The 20,347-nt window shown below is 44.8% G+C and overlaps 1 protein-coding gene across 4 annotated transcripts in view; it reads left to right on the top strand.

Moving 5' to 3' along the window:
• Positions 1-4,465: 4,465 nt before the first annotated feature.
• HHLA1 (HERV-H LTR-associating 1) overlaps positions 4,466-20,347 on the top strand; it is a 44,917-nt gene continuing 29,035 nt past the window's right edge. For 3 of the 4 annotated variants that reach the window (XM_034763633.1, XM_034763635.1, XM_034763632.1), the window contains exons 1-7: positions 4,466-4,678; positions 13,165-13,268; positions 15,062-15,121; positions 16,626-16,706; positions 17,183-17,266; positions 17,358-17,441; positions 19,056-19,139. In XM_034763633.1, the coding sequence (XP_034619524.1) occupies positions 13,193-13,268; positions 15,062-15,121; positions 16,626-16,706; positions 17,183-17,266; positions 17,358-17,441; positions 19,056-19,139 (469 nt within the window). In that variant the 5' untranslated portion in view covers positions 4,466-4,678; positions 13,165-13,192. The remainder of the gene's footprint in view (positions 4,679-13,164; positions 13,269-15,061; positions 15,122-16,625; positions 16,707-17,182; positions 17,267-17,357; positions 17,442-19,055; positions 19,140-20,347) is intronic. The other variant, XM_034763634.1, reaches the window with a different exon arrangement.

Below are 20,347 nucleotides of genomic sequence, written 5' to 3'. Positions count from 1 at the left end.
ATAATAGAGTGCTCAACTGAAGAAGAATTTAAAAAAAACTTAGAAACAAAGGGCCAAATTAATATCTTGATATGAGAGATGAATTAGTCTTGGGGTTCTGCATACCCATGAATTTGCACCAGCACTTTACAGGTTGGAAAAAGTATCTGTGCAGCAGATGCAATAGAAAATGTGATCAATGTGATTTTCCAGAGCAATTTTTATACTACTGATAAATATGCATGTGGCACATCCCAATATATATATATATACTAATGCTTGCAAGGGCCAATGAGATCTTCTAAATGTGATGTCCCACAGACATTCCTATACAGCATACTGACCGTCTTAGCAAATATGACCCACACATCCAAGCGGCTTTTTGTGTTTCTCGGCAGAACCCAATGTTTTGTTGTTGCAATACTCCCTTGATGAGAAGCAAGCCTATGTCTTCTTCAGGGATATTATCAGAGTGCCTCTGATCTCTTATCCCCCTCAAGTGAATGTGCCTCCCATCTTCCATGGCTAAGGCAGTTGGAGTCTTAAGCTCATGTTGTCCCATAAGCTGGTGCAGACAAACTGGCCTGTTTTCCATGTTGAGGTGAGTTTCTGCCAATGAGCGTGGCAGAAATAACTGACATACCGTTCTCCTCTCATTGTACAATCCATTGCTAATTAGTGAAAACTTTGGGCTCCCTTTAGGTGAAGATTACAAACTCCTTGTAGCTGAGATATGGGTAATATATTTAGCACTTCCATGCTTTAAAGCACTGCCAAATTCTGTTTGTTGAAAGGACTTGTTTTTTGGTATCCAGTCAAATTTTTATACAGGGCATTTTAGCCTACACAGACTTTGAGAAATGCTTTTGAGAAAATTCCTTGATGTTCTAAAGTGAGAGATCTGGGATAATTGGAAATTATCCAGCTGATTTATTAATTGCAAACAGAAAATCAGGGGCATTTCCTATCATAGAGCCTGTTCCAAAGCCCACTGAAATCAGTGGCAAGACTCCCATTGCCTTCAATGGGCTTTGGATTGAGCCCTGAGTGGCGTTCAATGACTGATGTTTTGAGGCAGAGGAACCCTTCCAGAAACTCCCAGGGGTACTCAATGTATTGGCCTGGGGGGTCTGAAGAGCTGAGCCCTAGATACTCCAAACCTAATGCTTCAATTTAGCAAAGAGTACCTGTTGCCTTTCAAAAATGGGGGAATGAAATCCAAACCCCACTGAACTCAATGGCCAGGCTCCTATTGTCGACAAGGAGTTCAGGATTTCACACATGAAATTCTCATGATAATCCAGTTAGCTGAAGGGTGGCATATTTAAAAAATACCCAAATGTGACAGGGGAAAACAAATAACCTGCAGAGATGCTCTCCGTTGAACCTGGTTTATCAGAGCATGTCATGAAGTGGCCGGCAGAGCCCTTTTGGACCTTGGTTCCGGAAGTTCCTTGGAACAGAGGGATTTGTGGGTTAGGCCAGCTGCAGCACATCAGAACCTACTGAATGGCCCTAACCAAAAAACATAAAATAATTGGATTAGAATTGGGTGAATCCTCTTGGGTGAAAGTATTGTTGGTCTGACAATTGATTCCGACTTAGGGGGTGTTATATGATTTTAAAGGCACTGACTCCACGATCATATATCCAATACACAAGTCAGTGAATATACAGCAGAATCTGGGCAAAATCTATCATTTGTGGTCCTCGCCATTCCTCTCTTGGTAAGCAAACAATGAAATAATGATCGGTTTGTTAGGCAGAGATGAAGCCTAAAGACTATACCCCTGAGAAAGCACCGCATAATTCACCGGGATAGTGTTTTGAGTGAGAAGTCAGCATTGTTCCTAATAATGCTTCCTGAGTCAAAGTTGTCGCAGAACAATACCATGTTCCAATGATTAGCCGAGCATCACTCCACAGTAGGGCAAAGTTAAAATTGCAGAGTTCAAAGATGAAACGCTGTATGATGTAAATCCTGCTGAAAGTCAAATTATCTTCATGTCCAAACATCAAACACTTTGGAATTGCTCCCAGAAAACACATTTTCTCAGGTACGGCTGTTATTGTCTGTCATTATACTGGACACTTTCATCCCAATCTGGTTGATGAGATATTGAGCGAGGGTCAATGGCAATAAAATCTGTGTATGGCTAAGGCAGATCCTTTCAACAAAAGGTGTTTCCAAGTTACTCAGGCTGCAGCATTCAGGGCCGGCTCTAGGATTTTTGCCGCCCCAAGCAAAAACAATTTTGGCCGCCCCCCCGCCCCGTTTTTTTCTTACCCCACCCCCGGCCCCGCCTCAACTCAGCTCCTTCCCCAAATCCCCAGCCCTGCCTCCTCCCCGCAGACTCTCAAGCCTAGGAGGAAGGGAGGGAGGGAGAGGGAGAAGCAGCATGTGCACCGCGGCCACTCGGGGTCTCCCCCTCCCTCCCAGGCTCTCAAACCTGGGAGGGAGGGCGAGCAGCGGCGCGCGAATCAGCTGTTTCGTGTGCTGCGGCCACTTGGGATCTCCCCCTCCCTCCCGTGTTTGAGAGCCTGGGAGGGAGGGCGAGCAGCGGCGTGCGAGCGGCAGCAGCGGAGGTGAGTTAGGGCGGCCGGGGCACATTTTTAGGGGCGGCATGGCCCGCGCCAGAATGCCACCCCTAAAAATGTGCCGCCCCAAGCACCAGCTTGTTTTGCTGGTGCCTAGAGCCGGCCCTGGCAACATTCAATCACAATTCACAGAAGCTGTCTTTTATTACGCAAGTGACTGCCACATAGAGATGGTTGGAACAGTGTTGCCCAAATGAGATTTCACCCAAATGTGCAGCTTTGCTAGGGCAGTAATGTCTGAGAGAGCGAGACTCCTAACAAACGCTATAACCCTGGGATGTGGGAGATCCAGATTCAACTCTCCACCTAACCTGATTCAGAGCAGGGATTTAAACCTGGGTCTTCCATATCCCCGGCCAGTAATCTAACCACCAGGAGAACAGACAGATGGACAGGTGTGTGCGTATGCGCGCACGCACACACACACACACACACACACCCCTGCTTATTCAGCACCCATAGTTAATTGTGAATAACCAAAGAGTATTAGGGTTAGAAGGGACTTCAAGAGGTCATCTAGTCCAACCCCCTGCTCAAAGCAGGACCAATCCCCAAGTGGCCCCCTCAAGGATTGAACTCACAACCCTGGGTTTAGCAGGCTAATGCTCAAACCACTGTGCTATTCCTCCCCCCGCATAAATACCTTCATGACCTTGTGCAGGTCTCTTAGGGCCTGATCTAAATCCCAGGGAAGTCAAAGTCTTTGCATTGACTTCAATGAGTTTTGGGTCAATCCCTGTAAGTTCTGATTTCCAAATATAGCCTATAATGCTGGGTGTCTTAAATTTTGGGTGAGACCTCTGAAAATCAGGACTTAGGTTGGGCACCCCAAAAAAGCAGGCATTCAAAATCACAAGCCACTTTTGGAACTTTGGATCTTAAACTCACTAGGTGAAATCCTGGCACCATAGAAGCGGATGACAAAACTCTTGTTAACTTCAATAGGGCCAGGGTCTAACTTGCTACTCATTATTTTCCTCTTCTGTATATTGGGGGTCATAATACTTCCCTACTACACAGGGCGGTTTTGGGGCTTAATTCATTAATGCCTGGAGAGCACGTTGAGTTTCATGGACTGAGGTGGTTATGGAACCTTTCTTTGAGCTTCTCATTTCCTCCTGTGATGCTTTGGATGCAGTGGGTAGAGCAGTGACACATGACTCAGTGCCACTGTTATTATTTCATGTCGCCACTATAGTCACTCTCTAAACCAGAGGTCGGCAATGTTCGGCACGTGGCTCGCCAGGGTAAGCACCCTAGCGGGCCGGGCCAGTTTATTTACCTGCTGATGTGGCAGGTTCGGCCGATCGCAGCCCCCACTGGCCGTGGTTCGCTGTCCCAGGCCAATGGGGGTGGCAGGAAGCCACGGCAAGGACATCTCTCGGCCTGCGCCGCTTCCCGCAGCCCCCATTGGCCCCAGGACGGTGAACCGCGGTGAGTGGGGGCCGTGATCGGCCGAACCTGCCGCGTCAGCAGGTAAATAAACTGGCCCAGCCTGCTAGGGTGCTTACCCTGGCGAGCCACGTGCCGAACGTTGCCGACCCCTGCTCTAAACTCTTCTCTTCCCTAATTACGCATCTAAAGAAATGGCCAGGAAGTTTTCCATATTAGCAGGCATTTTGTTTCATCTACTTGACTGTAGTTGAGCTATATTTCAACCTGTCTACACCACTCTCTTCAGACCTATCTACAGTATCTGTTGTCCAGAATGACTAACCTGCAGCTTCAAAAATGGCCTAATCACATTGGAAGGCTCTGTCCCTTTAAAGGGGAAAAAAATCCTTTCAGTTCTATTTTTCAGTGTAAGTAATTACTGCCCAAAGTGGTTTCACATCCTGACCTGGACTGCTGCTAAGTCATTCCATTTAGGGATTCAATTCAGGACATACCACAGGCACTTTGCTTGCACATGATCCTATTTCATTTAGCCTAGTTGCCTTTGGGATTATAATACCATTTTCACAAGATTTTTTTAAGGCAATTTTATCAAGCCTGTCCACTCATAGACTATTGTCTTTCATTAAGACTTTATTAAAACAGTGTGATAACCTCCTGGCTATTTAAACTCTCTGAAGTTAATCATCGTATCAGGAGAAGCCAGGTAAGTCAGTATTAAAAGATTACTAGATATTCAAATTGTGAATAGTTTTAAATGGTGCTGCTATGCAGAGATACCTAAAAGAATCTATTTCAGTCTGTGCAATTAATAATCATTGAGGCTGCTGGAAATGAAGAATGTTAGGAGAGAGTTTTTAGAACATATGATTTCTTAAATTCAGACATTGTAGAAAGTGTGAAGTTTTTATCTAATACAAATCAGATGACTGTAGAAATTCAGTCAAGATCATAGTTGAACTAACTTCTTTTTTCATATTAGCCCGAGGAGATTTCTTTAGACCTGTTTTTCAAAGTTTGTTTTAAACCTGAGAGGGTGACCTTTAGATCTTGGAACTGAACAGAGATAGAGAAATTAGTATGCAAGGTCTTTCTCTTTTCTCTCCTTCAGCCTCTTAACTTCTTGTTCTGCTCTGTTTAGCTCTATAGATAAGGGGGGGAACCAGTTGGTATCTGATTGGACTCCTTTCGTGTTGGAAAAAAGAGAATATTTCAACCTGCATGGTTACTTGTCACATTAAAGTGGGTGCAAATGAAGCATAGCTAATAAGTTAGTTACCCTGAGATCTTTGTTTGGCAAAAATAATGAAGAGGTACTTAGTCCTGAATCTCTAGGGTCACATAAGTGTAACCCAAACTGCTGAGGTTGTTATCGACACCAAAGCCATTTTTGCTGTATCTGGGTTTTAGAAACACTGGATTGGATTAAAAGCTTATGTCTTATTTAAGTGCGTCGGTGACCTGGTTCAAGCTATGAATATATATTAAAATTTAATTTGAAATAAATAATAAGCTGAATTAGCATTTCAGATTGATTGATATTAGTATTTGTGGCTAGGAGCTTGACTGTCAACCTACACGTGAGAAGCATTAGGGAGGAAAATGGTCACTGGAACAAAGCTTTCGGGGTCTGTCTATCTGTGTGTTTTTTGTCATGCCCATCTCTTTAGTACTGAGTGTCTTATCAATCTAAAAGACATTGTCAAATGACAATCATTGGAAATTTTTAGTTTTGACAGTGAAGAAGTTGTATATTTTTAGTCTGATTGTGCATTTCACTCATTGCAAAGCTCACATTAGTATCAGCAAAAAAGGAAAGATACCATTTAAAAATTATAACAAGGATGTGTCCATTATAGTTAAATGAGCTGTGCATTTGTCTTTTACAGCCAAATCCTGCATTCTTTCCTCAGGCAAAACTTGTACCAATATGAAGTCAGTGCATGATCAAATCTTTAGTAATGTGTATTAATCCTACTTCAAAGCTGCTTTCACTTCTTTGATGTTGTTAAATCTCTCTTCCCCAGTAGTATTTCAAGATTTGTTTTCTGAGGATTTATCTTTCCATATCATGTTTTCATCATGTCCTAATAGATATGGTATAATATCAGGTGGGAGTTTCTAATGCAGAATGACATTGTTTGATTTAAAAATCTGAATATTCTAATATACTTCTGGGGCAGAGGTAGGCCTCTCTCCATAGCCACAGTATTTTAGCACTCAAATCATTGTACTTCAATCTTGTTCTGTTATATTGGCTACTTTTCCCATTCCCTTTTACATCTCTCCCCTAATTTTTCCAGTATGGCAATTTTTATGTTCCTCTATCTCCCACCTCTGCTTTGCCCGCTGCAGGCTTTGCTTTCTCCAGTCCCTGTTATATCATGCAATATTGCACACATTGTAGGTCTCTCTCTCTCTTTCTCTCTCTCTCTGCACTGTTGAGCTCTCTAACAGTTTTAAATAAACTCAAAAAAGCTGAAACCTGGCTAGGAAACTACCTGGATACATAAACTCCCCTTTTCCTCTGGGAACATTTGTTGAACCAAAGAATGAACGACAGCTCTGCTGACACACCTTGTCCTTCTGAGAAATGCAATTACAAACATCAATAATTTCTGTGATTCTTTTATCCTCCCAAAACGTGACAAATTGAGGTGTAGGCCAGCGGTTCTCAACCAGGGATCGGGGTCCCCTGGGGGCCAGGAGCAGGTTTCAGGGGATCCGCCAAAATAAACCAGAGAGCAGGGCCAGCATTAGACTTACTGGGACTGGGGGCAGAAAGCCGAATCCTGAGCCCTGCAGCCCAGGGCTGAAGCTGAAGCCTGAGCAACTTAGCTTTGTGGGGCCCCCTGTGGCATGGGGCCCCCCTGTGGCATGGGGCCCGGGCAATTGCTCTGCTTGCTGCCCTCTAACACTGGCCCTGGCTTTTAATCTACTGAAAAACAGTTGTGGTGGTGCAGGTGGGCCATGGAATTTTTATAGCTCGTTGCGGGGGAGGGGGGGCAGGCTCAAAGAGAAAAAGGTTGAGAACCCCTGGTGTAGGCTAATTACTCAGCAAAGCTCTGAGGTCTCAATTCAACAAAACACTTACAGACGTGCTTGAAAGTTTTGCTGAATTGGACCCTATACAGTGCTGGATTCGCCACTGGGTCAACGGGGCCCGTGCCCAGGGGGCCCAGCCAACTGGGGACCCCCTGGAAAAAATCCACCACCGGTAGCGGAAGCCCGGAGCCCCAGGCCTGCTCTGCAGCAGCAGTGCTGGGCAGGGGAAGCCCCCGTCAGCAGCTCCTGACCCCGTCCTGGCTGCCATGGGATGGACACCACCCCCAGCAGCCTCCATGCCTAGCAGCAGCTACGGGGTGGGGGACCCCCCTCCAGGGGCTACCAATCCATCCTCAGCAGAAGTTGCAGGGCGGCAGGGCAAGCCCCCGCACCTGACCCGCTCTCCAGTAGAATCGCCAGCAGGCGAGGTGGGAGAAGCCCAAGTGCCCCAACCCTGGTTCCCCTCAGAAGCGCAAGGAGTGACAATGGAAGCCCCAGCACCTGGACTCCCGCTGCAGCCCCAGGACTGGAGGAGCTCTCACTCCCTGCTGCGGCCCCGGGGCAGTGGTGCGGGGAGGGAGATTCTCTGGTCTTGAGGTTGTGGGAGATGAGGGGGGTGCAGAAAGGAGCAAAAGGTGTTGCAAGGCTGCAGTGAGGGTGGAGACCCTGGATGAAACAGGTTGGGCCCTGAGGAAGGGGCAGAAAGGGGCCCCCATTTGCTCTGATGTCAAAACATTTCATTTCAATAATATCAAAATGTTTAATTTCAATAAGGTATAAACAGTTTGTTCCAACTTTATTGTTTTGATTCAACTTTTATATTTTACTGTTTTATATTAGAATGTTTTGACATTAGCAAAACATCTGTACCTTATCAAAATGAAACATGTCAACATCAGTGTAGCAAAACAATTGAACATTGACAAAACAAAACATTCTGAGAGTTCGGAATCAAAATTGTCTGGAATTCCCATTTTGTGGAAATTCAGAACAAAAACAGAAATCAAAATATCAGAATTTCCTGTGGAAATTTTCCTGTCAGACCAGCTATATTAAAGAACCCTCTAGTTTCAGATATATCTCCTTATGCGGGTACTTACAGACCCTGTGTAAAATTCTGGTCTCATGGTAGTCAATAGCAAAATTCCCGTTGACTTCCATGGGTCCAGGATTTCACCCCACGATCAAGTCAACTCTTATCCTTCTTTTTGTTAAGCTAAATAGATTGAGCTTCTCAAATTTCTCATTGTAATCAAGTTTTTGCAGAACTTGAATCATTCTTGTCGCTCTGAACCTCTCCAATTTGTTGTTAAAGGGACTTGAGGACCAACTGCTGATGAGGGAAAGTTCTCAGGATTCTGAGTTTAGTATATTTAAATAATGGTTTACTTTTCCATGACTGAATAATGAGTGGGAAATTATCATATTTATAGACCCTCCCGCCAAAAACACAATGTTATGCCCCGCCTGCTGATACTGTTGCATCACTCAATGCAGTCTCTGATACTGCAATTCTTACACAGGCAAAATTTCCCATTTACTCTTATGTGTGTTTTGCTGAGTGCCAGATTAAGCCCCCTGTTCTCAGAGATGTGCGGATGTGCCAAGAAAAGATCTTAGACAGATAATTGTTGGTTAAAAACATACTTTAGTATAAGGTCCTCTCTCCCACATGTTCAAGAAATAGTTCCCATTTAAAAATCATACAGTATAGTTAGCAAAAGTAATAATTATGGTGGATGAGAGCTATCCACAGTTCAGATCAACAAAAGTTCAAAAATCATGAGTCAGACCCCCCTCAAAATCATTGGATGTCTTCTCAAATCATGAGATTTCATTTTAAAGACAATATTATATTTTTTTTGTTTGTCTTCACATTTTTAAACTCCTCTTATCTATCCCCAGTGTGCACGTGTGAAAATTAGTGTTGCCAACACACCTGAGTGTACCAAGTAACATGATTCTGGCTCTGACTGCTACCTGTTGGCAGTGGCATAGCCAGCTTCTCAGTGCAGCGGGAGCAACCATAAATAAGGCGCCCCCCCCTTGGCTCCTCCTCTGGCCACGCCCCTCCTTGGCTCCTCCTCCGGCCGCTCCACGCCCCCCCTCCCTTGGCTCCTCTGGCCACGCTGCGGCCATGCTGCGCCCCCCCCCTCGGAGGGGCTCAGTGGGTGGGGGGGGGGCCGGGCACGGGGGAAGGGGTGGCAGACGGGCGCTGCTTGCTTCTCCTGGGGGCTGGGGGGAGCAGAGCAGTGGGGCGGGCAGCAGTTGGCAGGCAGATCCCCTCTCCCCGGCAGCTTCCTGTTTCCCTCGCCCGGGCAACCCAGAAATTTTTTAAAAAGCGGAGCCTGCCGGGCCGCCGCTGGGCTCCTGCAGGCGGGGGACGGGGGCAGCACGTCCGGACTCCAGAGGAACCATTGGGGGGTGGGGAGTGGCGGGGGCGGCTAGAGGAGTGAAGCGGGCGGGCTCCTCAGCCATCGCTCCCAATGCTCAGTGCGGCCGCCTCCTGCGGCAGCTCAGGGCTCAGCGGCCGAGCTCTCTGCAGCTGGCGGGCAGATCCCCTCTTCCTGGCAGCTTCCTCCATGAACTTATCTAGTTCTTTTTTTGAACCCAATTATAGTTTTGGCCTTCACAACATCCCCCAGCAACAGGTTAACTGTGCATTTTGTGAAGACGTACTTCCTTTTGTTTGTTTGATTCCAGCTTCTCCCCAAACCCCACATTTCTAATTAATTCTGTGCCCCACAATTGCCTATCCCACAACCCAGAAATTAATTATGCAAACACCCACATCAACTTTGCCCCTCCCCCAGCTCAGCAATCAATTCTGCCCACCCCTCAGCCCCACATCTGCCCTCATCCCCCACCTCTGCTCCACTTGCAGCTCTGGGGTCCGTCACTCCCCTCTCCTCCCCTTTCCCATGCCTGGTGCTGGAGAGATGAAGCGGTGAGGGGGGAGGAGCAGGGAGAAGACTGCCTCGTTTTTCACAAGAAAGGAGGAGGAAGGAGGGGGTGGAGCCACCCTGAGCTGGGGGGCTCTTTCTTGCCCCCTTCGCTCCTGTGAGAATGGTGTCAACTCCTGAGGGGGTGGGTGCAGAGTTCCATATGCAGCAGCTCTGACTGGCTGCTCTTCCCCTGGAGACGGGGTAGTGGGCAACCATCTGGCATCATTTCATACAAATCTATGTAATTTAATCTTAGTTGTTCCCCCAGTGAGAGCTCCTGCAACAGGGCCGGGAATCACTTTACTGTACATTTGGGAGAGGTGACAACATTGTAACTACCCTGCACACGAGGCGGAGGGAGAGGGGGAGTTCAAAACTCAAAAGGCAGACCAAAAATCACGAGATAATCTGGGCTTTTTTTAAAAAAATCTCATGATGTTGGGGCCAATCTTGTGATTTTGGGGCATCTGACTCACGATTCTGAATTTTGGGGGTTGGCAATATTGGGAACTTCCACATCTTGTGCTGCTTGTGCCAGGCCAAATAATAGTTGCAGGCCCTGAGCTGGAAGGAGAGAGCAGCAACTGTTGTTCCATGCACCCTCAACGCAGAAGTCATCCCCAGTGGGGCTGAACTGTGGCTCCCTTACTCAAACTGGCTCCCAGAGCGGGCTGGGTGCACTGTGAGAAACAAGCTACGCCCCATTCTAAAGAGTTCATGTACCCCTGGAAACCAGGCAGCCGAGTGAGGGAGCATCCCGCCCTGAGCCACAAGACTCCCAAGCTATGTTGTGTGAGTGAAGTAGTGGGCTTGTGGTTGTTACCAGTCCCCAGGGGCCTTTTACACTCTGTCATATCAAAGCAGTTAATTTTGTTTCCTGTTTGTTTATCGGGGGAGCAGATTGAGCATGGACAGGACCGGCTCTAGGCACCAGCAAACGAAGCATGTGCTTGGGGCTGCACAATTTCAGGGGCAGCACAATTTCAGGGGCGGCATTCCAGCCCTTTTTTTTGCTTCAGCAGTTGTGCTCTTGGAGGTGTTTTTTTTGTTTGTTTTTTTTTTTGCTTGGGGCGGCAAAAAACCTAGAGCCAGCCCTGAGCATGGAAAGGGAATTTGGTCTCCTTTTACCACAGTGAGCCTGGCTCAGGAATTCATTCAATGCACACAACAGAAAGAAATAAAACAAGAAAAATCCTTGAGCCAATGGAATGGCAGCGTTTGGCTTCAATATTTGTATTAAAATTATTTTTGCTTTTTAAACAAATTTGTCAAATGCTCTTAGGAGCGGAAGAGAGCAGAGAGACGAAAAGGAAACTTGTGTGTCGCTGATGCTTTCTTTATGCACATGCTGTCCACAGGCTGCAGTAGGGACATGCGTCCCCAAGCATGCTTTGTGCTCTCACTTACCTTTCCTACAGTGATATCTGGCTGACAAATTCTGGACTTTTTCCATCAGTTCTCTTTCACAGTGGATCAAGGCTACTTATGCTGTTTTAGAGCCTGATTCAGCAAAGCACTTAACCATGTGCTTCATTTTAATCATGTGACTAGTGCCATTGTTAATATAATTATATAACATATTTGCAGATTAAAGCAACCTTTTGCCCACTGTGGCTAAACAAAGCCTTTTAAAATTTAGCAAAACTCTGGCTAAAGCGTCTCTCTTCCCATCCCTCTGTCCCACCCAAAAAGACTGATTTGGGGTGGAGCAGCTCAGTACCACTCTCAACACAGACAAGTGCTTTAAAAAACCCTATTTGGCTCACCATACATAACTGCCCAACTGAAATGACCAGATGATGGCAAAGTACAAATCTTAGCACTTCCCTAGTCAGCACATCTGCTCCCTGTTTGTACTCAGTCAGATCTGCTGACTTTAGTGACAGGTAAGTTTCACTCTTTTTCACTCCTGTCAATTTTACAGATGCTATAAATGAATGGGAGAGTAAGCTGTTACTGGCTGTCTCATGCTTCATCAATAGAGTTGTAAACTAAGTTCCCAGTGCAGGGTCACCTGGGCAACCGCATTGCCTTACAGTCTGCCTTCAGCTAAACCTGTGCACAGAAAGCAACAGGCTTGGACAGGTGGCGGGGCAGGGTGATCTAGACAATAGAACATTGGACTAAGACTTAGACGACTAGATTGTTTCTGCCATTGGCCAGCTGAGTGAACTTAGATAAGTCATTTCACCTCCCTGTGCATCAGTTTCCCCACCTGTTAAATGAGGATAATACTGATATCTTTGGTAAAAAGCTTTGAGATTGACGAAAACGTGCTATATAAGAGCTAGACCTTATTATTTTTATTTATTAATGGTAATGATGCATTAGGTAGAAAGAATTCAGCTTGACTCTCAGATCCCAGTTTGAGTTTGCAAGGTTAGCAGTTAGAAGAAACATCTTTCTCTTGTAAGAGGAGTAAATGTAACATGGACACACTAAACATGGAATCCCTCAATACCATTTTTACAATAGAATCATACTTCAACTATTTTCAGAATTTATTTTAGTTTCTAACAAGTTAAATATCAGGATGACTTGGTTAATAGAAATGGTAATAATTTGTTAATTACGCAGTATTATCCTGAGGCTAAGAAGAGTTCAGTGTGTATTCTTACCATTAACTATCGAGCATGGAGAAGATTGCCGTTGAAAACTAAATTAGAAAAACTTTTGACTGCGTTTTCATGAAATCTCCCCCCATCATTTCAGCCAATGATGAAGCTGGCTGACATTTTCTGATATTGAAAAAAAGGGAGGGGGACAAATTTAAAGAAAAACTGTCAAAACTTCTTCCTTTTTTTCCTAACCAGCTCTAAGTATGAGTCTTTGAAACATCTGTAAACTGCAATATTGACAGTCCCAATCATTCAAAAACCTTGAGTCAGAGCCCAAAATATTATGAGTCTGAATAAAAAGGAATTCTAGATTTTTGGTTTAGTTTTTTCATGTTTTGGGGTTTTTTCCTTCTGAGATTTTTAGCTTTCAGGTCACATTTTCTAGCTTTTTCTCTGCAATCACAAGGGTGAGAAACTTAGCTTTGTTTTGTTTTTTTCAAGTAAAATCCAAGATTCTCATCTGATTCTAGCATCCAGAGATTAAGAACAACACAAAATATTGCAAAAGTTGGAAACACTGAAACTGACAAATGCATTGGATCCATGTAGGCTCACCAAAATCTTGTTTCTTTCTCCTAAAACAGTTGAAGCGACTGGAAGTAGGTTTCCAAAATGCCATGGTTCCATCAGCATGTGCCTGTTAAATTGAGTGCAGGATTTCTATGTCTCCTTCTCATATGGAACTTGGGTAAGTGTGAAGTATGTTTGAAATGCCACTGTCACCGACAATTTATTCTGAGACATGATAAAATAATTTCCCCAGCACGTGCACTTTGATATTGCCCCGGGAACATCCAAAATGTTTTTCCCATCCATCACTCTCAAAGCCAAAAGGACATGCCAATCTGCTTTCACCTAAGGGAGATAGAAAATACAGGCTCAGGCCAGGGTGCCTGATTCTCCACCTCCTTAGGTAGTTAAAAATGCTGAAATTTTGTGGCATCACCACCTAGACAGGGTGGGGTGACAAGTCCCACCTGCCCGAATGGGCCATCACTGAGACATATTGGCCCCAGCGACTAAGTTTTACCCCAAGTCCATAAAGCATAATTTCAATATAAATACATTATTCCTTAAATATTACCCATGCAGGCATCTCACACTGATTGTGAATCTTGGCAAGTTATGAGCTCTCTGTAGATATGTTATATATTCCTCTTTATGGATAAATAGATGTGTGTAAGATATGTGTTTGGTGTAGTGCATTTTCAGGTCTGAGGAGAGATGTTTGCAAAGAATGAGACCTTTTGCCTAAGAGCCTTTGTGTCACAGTGGTGTTAGAACTAATTAACATACCAGAAAGGCCAGCAATTGCTGGGACTCACAATGAACCATCTTCTTGAGCCTGCCAGTGTAGCCCATGCCCGCTTGGTGTGGTGCTCTGTCCCCTTCTAGTGGCACCTAGACCATCGAGAGCTTGATCAGTCTGTAACAGCGTTGGCTTAGAAGGATCTGCCTTTTAGCTCATGCAGTATAGGCTCATACACTAAGCTTCAGAGGTCCCAGGTTCGATTCTGCCTGCCGACAAGTCATTGCTGTTACACCAGGATTAAGGTAGTATGTTGCCCTGAAAAGTTTGCATTGATGCTGTCTGGGCCACATGATCTGCAAATAAATGGAAGACCTCATTCCCCAGCACTGTTGAGCCTACCTCTTCAACATTACCATTCTTAAGTATTATTTGTGTTATGGTTGTTTCTAGTGGCTCCAGCTAAGATCAGGGGCTCACTGTACTGGGCCTGGTTCAAACACAGGAGACGAGACAGTCCCTGCCTTGAAGAGTTTTAAGGCAAACAAAGGGAGTATTATTATTCTCGTTTCACAGACAGGGAACTGAGGCACAGAGAGATTAAGTGACTTGCCCAAGACAGTGCCAGGAATTGATTTCTGGAATCCCAGCCCAGCACCTTAGCTGTACGACTACATACAGCAGTAACATGTCAAATAGCAAGGTTTGATAATCAGCATGCGTGTAGCAGTCACCGTTTTCAGCATGGCATGCCGCATCATCCTTTGCATCTTATGGGTAATGGTGCTTGCAAACCTGGCACTCAATCTCTATAACACTTTGTGGCTCTCTTCTTCCTTTGATTCCTGTTAAAGGAAGTTACTCACTTGTATTAAGGGCCTGCTCCTGTACCACTGAAATTGAAGGGTGTTAGGCTATTGACTTCACTGAAAGCAAGCTCGGGCTGGAGGCGGGGCGGGAGGTGGGGACAGGGGAGAGAAAAGCTAATTTCTTAACCTTTGTTCCTTTAAAAGCTAGGTCATTTTAGGGTCAGATTCTTCCTTGTCGGTATGTACACGCTCTGCTGCCATTATAGAAATAACGTGTGGCTCTGAATGATGGACTAGTTCACAATACTATTGTCCAACCATTTCACAGCCATCACGCTGGCAACAGAGAAACCCTTGGAGAATCCTGGTTGGTCATTTGAGTGGGAAAGTCATTTCTCAGATTCCACTTTCTCCATTTTACAGCTGCAGGCATAAAAGGAGAAAATAAGAAGGAGAAGAGTGTGCCAGTGCTGGCTACTGCAGGTAAGGCCTGGCACATGGCTTCAGAAGTTACTCTGATTGTGTGGGGTTAAGTTTGAGTCAGAAGTATGGTAGCTAGCCCAATGGGTGCTGCTTGGTGAGTGGACTCCTGTTCGGTAATTTCCACTCAGGAACGGCAGCCAGGCAAACCCTTCCACAGCCGCTGTTCCCTACAGCTACCCCCCTAGAAACAACCGCACCCCATTCCTGATGCCTAATTCCCCTGAAACCCTGGAAAGGGACTCAGCAGCCATCTCCCTGTTTATCATGCAAACTGAAGACCACTCTCCTGCTGCTTCCTATGATATCCATCTTTCCATGAGCATTCCCTGATGTTGCTCACTCCCTCCTCCCAACCGTTGGTTGCCTCGGACACTCTCATTCTCATCCTAACATCTACCCAAACCGGACACCGCTTCCAGTGGCCGGCGCCTTCCTGACCAATGGCTGCAACCCCATTTACGTTCCAGAAGCCATCCTGCTAACCTCAGATGGGTTCTTAGCGAGGAGGAGGAGTGGTTTGGTTTCTATAGCACATTGTGTGGCTTCTATGTCTCTTCCTCGCTCCCAGTTGCACTGTATGTATTGCAGCTTTCCTGTTGTTCTAAATACCCAAGTTAGGTGAGTTTGGTTTTTCATTTCCACTTGTCAGTGAACGTGTTTGTAACATGTTGGTTCAGAGCTGGTCAAAAATGGTAAGACATTGTCATAGAATTTCCCCTCCCCCCCCCCAACACTGATTTTTTTTTCTGGCTTGGATTTTTCATCCATGCCCTCCTCCTCCCCGCCCCCCAATCCCACCCCCTCCACCTCTGCCCTTTCCCTTAGTTTTTAATTGTCTTGTTTGAACTAAACAAAACATTTTCTACAAAATTGTCATTTAGAAAAAAGCCCTAGTAATTTTTGATCAGAAAATGTTCTCAAATTAAAAAAATGTGACCAGATGTAGTTAGGTTATTCTCCTTGGCCAATCAGGGCATCTCATTAAAATAGCTGAATCTTCATTCCAATACTATGCAACATGCACAGGTGGAAATTTAAGAGCAAATTTCTTCCAGATGAGTGTGGTTTATAAATGGGCACCTGATTCAATGCCACTTTAATGAAAATATGTGTTGCTCACTAAGGGACTCTAACATCCTAGGATTTTAATGAGTAAGCTGGCATCCACAGCAGAGCACTGAGGAACACTGTCAAAAATGCCTTTTAATTAGTGAATGCATATACAGTGCCCTATCTTCATGTTGACGTAGCACTGCACCTGCTGTTCTCACCTGATTCTAGTATCAGCTGTTGCATTGCTCTCACGGTATATTTAGCTTCTCAGAGTCATCAGACATTGTTTTCTAGCCCTAATAAGCAATTTGATGTTTTCATTTTCCCACAGATGGTAGCGTCTCACTGAATCACTTTATCCAAGTCATTTAGAGGAATATATACACAGCACATTGACAGGTTCCTAGTACTGTCAAATGTCTGATGTTCAGAAATGCTGCTTCTTTTTCAGAGCTGCCTGCCAAATCCGTTGATCTGGCTGCGATTAACCTGACTGAACTAGTGAACGGAATGTTAAATACAGCTCTCAAAGGTAACATTGTGCTACAAAAGGATGTGAAACATGTTGTGGACTGTCGGCTCCACATAAGTTGAAATATGGAGCTAAAGGAGTTAGGGGACAAAGCTGTAAAAATACAGTATGCTGTATTTGGATGAGTTGCTGTAACATGGTGTGTGGCTGTGTGTGTATGTGTGTGTAATTATTAACAAGGTGTCTTTAGAATGATTTCTTTGATCCACATTTATTGTATTGCCCTTTCATTCCTCCCCCCACCCCCATCTATTTTTGTACTGGTCCCTCTAGTTTTGTTTGCTTAAAATTAAAAATGGTGATTTAAAATTATTTCTGCTAGCTCACAATGAAAACAAAATTCAAATGCATCTGTCTACAGTCTTTGTATGGTGTGCTTTAGAAATAAAATCATGCCACTGTTATATCAGACTCAATAGCTGGGTTACAAATAACCCATCCAAGTCATTAATAGACATGTGCACATTTTTCTGCAGGTACCAAAAAATTCTTCTCTTTGCTGAGCATTACCTCTTACAGCTCCTTTGCCTTCCACAAAGTTTCGGTCGCCATTTATAACAGTGGGTACCATACCGTTTTATTCTACTCTCAAATGCATTTTCTTAGACGGTAATCCATCAAGATTTCAGTTTCCACTGTCCCTCTTTGCAGTTTCTAACCTGAAAAATGTTGACCCCAGCAAGTTCCCTATGAGGTATTGCTACTGTTTAAACAACATGACAAATGACTTAACAGGTGGGTGTAAAAGCAGTGTGACTGAGAGCGGGCTGGCGTTTGAGTGTGTTTAAGCCAAATTGTTTCCATTTGAGCTGCAGGTTCTCAGCCCCAGTCCTGCAACTTTCTTCATGAGAGAGTTGTAGTCACATTGAAGTCAAAAGCCATGGTAAGTGGCTAGTTTGAAGCACTGGAGAGACTCAGTGAACTGAGCACGAGAAGACTGCTCCCTGCTGGCAGCCCTGAGATGGAGCTATCAGCCAAGCAGACAAGATGAGTTGCCACTGGGGGAAAAAACCCAGCATTTCTTCATAGGGAATGCGGGGAGAAAGACAGCCCCTTTATAGCCTCCCAGCAATAGCTGATATCCGTGGGTTCAATTTTGTAGTACAATTTAGCTTCTCTAGCTGCTCTCAGGTCCCTGGAGATGTCCAGGGGTTCCTCCAGACCAAGCCTGCAGTAACCCCTCTAAGCCCAGAGTGGGGGAAGGAGGAAAAGAAGACTGGGGTCTATATAGGGCAGTTTAGTGGGGTGAGGAGCTCAATTGCACAAATTCCCCCCACCCCCTCTGAGCACTGTTCAAATTCCAGAACGTGTGTGATGCCACTTCTTCCCATTTTGTGCACCTGGCCATTTCCCAGCGCTGGTGACTTGGCATCCAGCTGTTTTACAGAGTCATATGGTGCTTCCGTGCCCCTTGTTCTTGCACCAACCTGGGCATGGCTCTGGGCCGGTACAGTGTCCCCGCTGTGACACATGAAAAGGATATTCCATAATCCTGGTTATTTCTCCTGCTTTGGGGGGGCTAGAACTCATGTCTGCACATATGTGTGTGCAGCACCTAGCACAATGGGATTCCTGTGCCCCACTTGGGAACTCTGGGCACTACCATAATTAGGATTATTTATTTGTATTATGATAGCCTGTAAGAGCACCCCTCATGGACCAGGGGCACATCGTGCTAGGCCCGGTACAAATACGAAACAAAACTGCTCCTATGAGTTGGCAAGCAAAGTAATAAAAGGTTTGGAAGATAAAAAGACAGAAGTTGGGGAAAGAGAATAACACTAAGCAATTTGTCTACAAATTAAAGGCCACGGGGGCTAAGCTTACATTTGTGGCCTGTATTCCTTTCTCTTGCTGATTTCCTAAGCCAAGTTACACAAGTTCACTGTAATATAAATGCCATGTAGTGAAAAGCTGCTAAAATTGATACCACAGTGTTGGCTCTAAAAGTGATTTTCTCTTCAGTGTAGAGGGCCAGTGAAGGCCTTGGCATCACGTAAGTCTTATTTTGGGAGTTTATGTAGCACCTAAATGGGATTTCAGTGGCACATAGGCCATGTACACATAAGGGAACGTTTCCCTGTATGCAGTATTTAACCTCTCTGTTATACTTCAGAGCATTCCTACTGATAAGCATTTGAGTCCCAGGTCAGCAAAGTATTTAAGTTTGTACTTAAATCCATCCCTATTCAGCAAAGCACTTAAGCCCATGCTTAACTTTAAGCCCATTCTTAATTACCACTGAAATCAAAGGCAAAGCACGTGCCTAAAAGTAAGTGCTTTGCTGAACAGGGATGGGCTACTGAACTGGGGCCTCGGATTCTAATCCTGCTCTGTTTTGTCTTCTAGATTTTACAGCTTTACTTGTTGATATTATTGGAAACTCCACCAGTTACCTCACAGAAATTTTCAAATCAACCTCCATCGTCTCAGGTGTGCATTTCTTTTTATCATTGTCCTGTTCACTCCTGGAACATAGAAAGGGCATGTTATGAACACTAAGGTGGTAGCTATCCGCACTGCTTCACCAGCAGTATTGACCTCACAGAATAGGGACTGCAACTGTAAACCATCACCTTGAGAAAATATTTTTATTAAAACTCTGTTTCATAATGTAATGAATTATTGTCAGCGTCTTTGTAACATATGACCAACAATGTAAAGGGATTAATTTAGGGCTGGATTAAGGTTCCCTTAGTCAACTTTAGTATCACATTCCACAAATAGTCCTTCAAACTTTCTCCACAAGTACTTATTGACTTCAGTGGGACAGGGGATGGCAATGTTGCCTAGTGCATAGAGTGCTGGACTGCGATTCCAAAGACATGGCTTCTAGTCCCAGCTCCGCCACTGACCAGCTGGGTGATCTTGAGCATGTCACTTCATCTCTGTGTGCCTCAGTTTCCCCATCTGTAGACTGGTGCTTTGATATACCTTTATAGGTGCATTGAGATCTACTGATTATAAGCCCTGGATATTATTTATGATTATCATTACTATTACTATTACTGGTGTAAGGTACTATTCAACTTGAGTATATGTATCAGAATCTGGCCCAAAATGTGGGACTAACTTTTCCTGAATATTTTTAGGGGATAAATATCCCTTTGAAAATTATTTTATTTGGTTATTACCCTTAAAATCCTGTCAATTGCCTTATATAACTCAGGCCAGGTCTACACTAACCCCCTAATTCGAACTAAGGTACGGAACTTCAGCTACGTGAATAACGTAGCTGAAGTTCGAAGTACCTTAGTTCGAACTTACCTTGGTCCACACTCGGCAGGCAGGCTCCCCCGTCGACTCCGCGGTACTCCTCTCGCCGAGCTGGAGTACCGCAGTCGACGGCGAGCACTTCCGGGTTCGACTTATCGCGTCCAGACTAGACGCGATAAGTCGAACCCAGAAGTTCGATTGCCAGCCGCCGAATTAGCGGGTAAGTGTAGCCAAGGCCTCAGGGTCAGATTCTGATACCTTTCCTTACATCTGGGAGCAACTTACTCCACAAGGAATCCCACTGACTTTAGAGACTGCTCATCTGAGCTACTGCACATCAACTTGACTAAGGACTGCATAACCAAACCATAAATAATATTACCTTAAAATTGCAGAATTTCCTAACTATATTGACAGACAGATTA

This window comes from Trachemys scripta, chromosome 2 (assembly GCF_013100865.1).
Source record: "Trachemys scripta elegans isolate TJP31775 chromosome 2, CAS_Tse_1.0, whole genome shotgun sequence".
Lineage (NCBI taxonomy): Eukaryota > Metazoa > Chordata > Testudines > Emydidae > Trachemys > Trachemys scripta.
The sequence above is the reverse complement of the archived record's forward strand: the minus strand, read 5'-3'. Positions and strand labels throughout refer to the sequence as shown.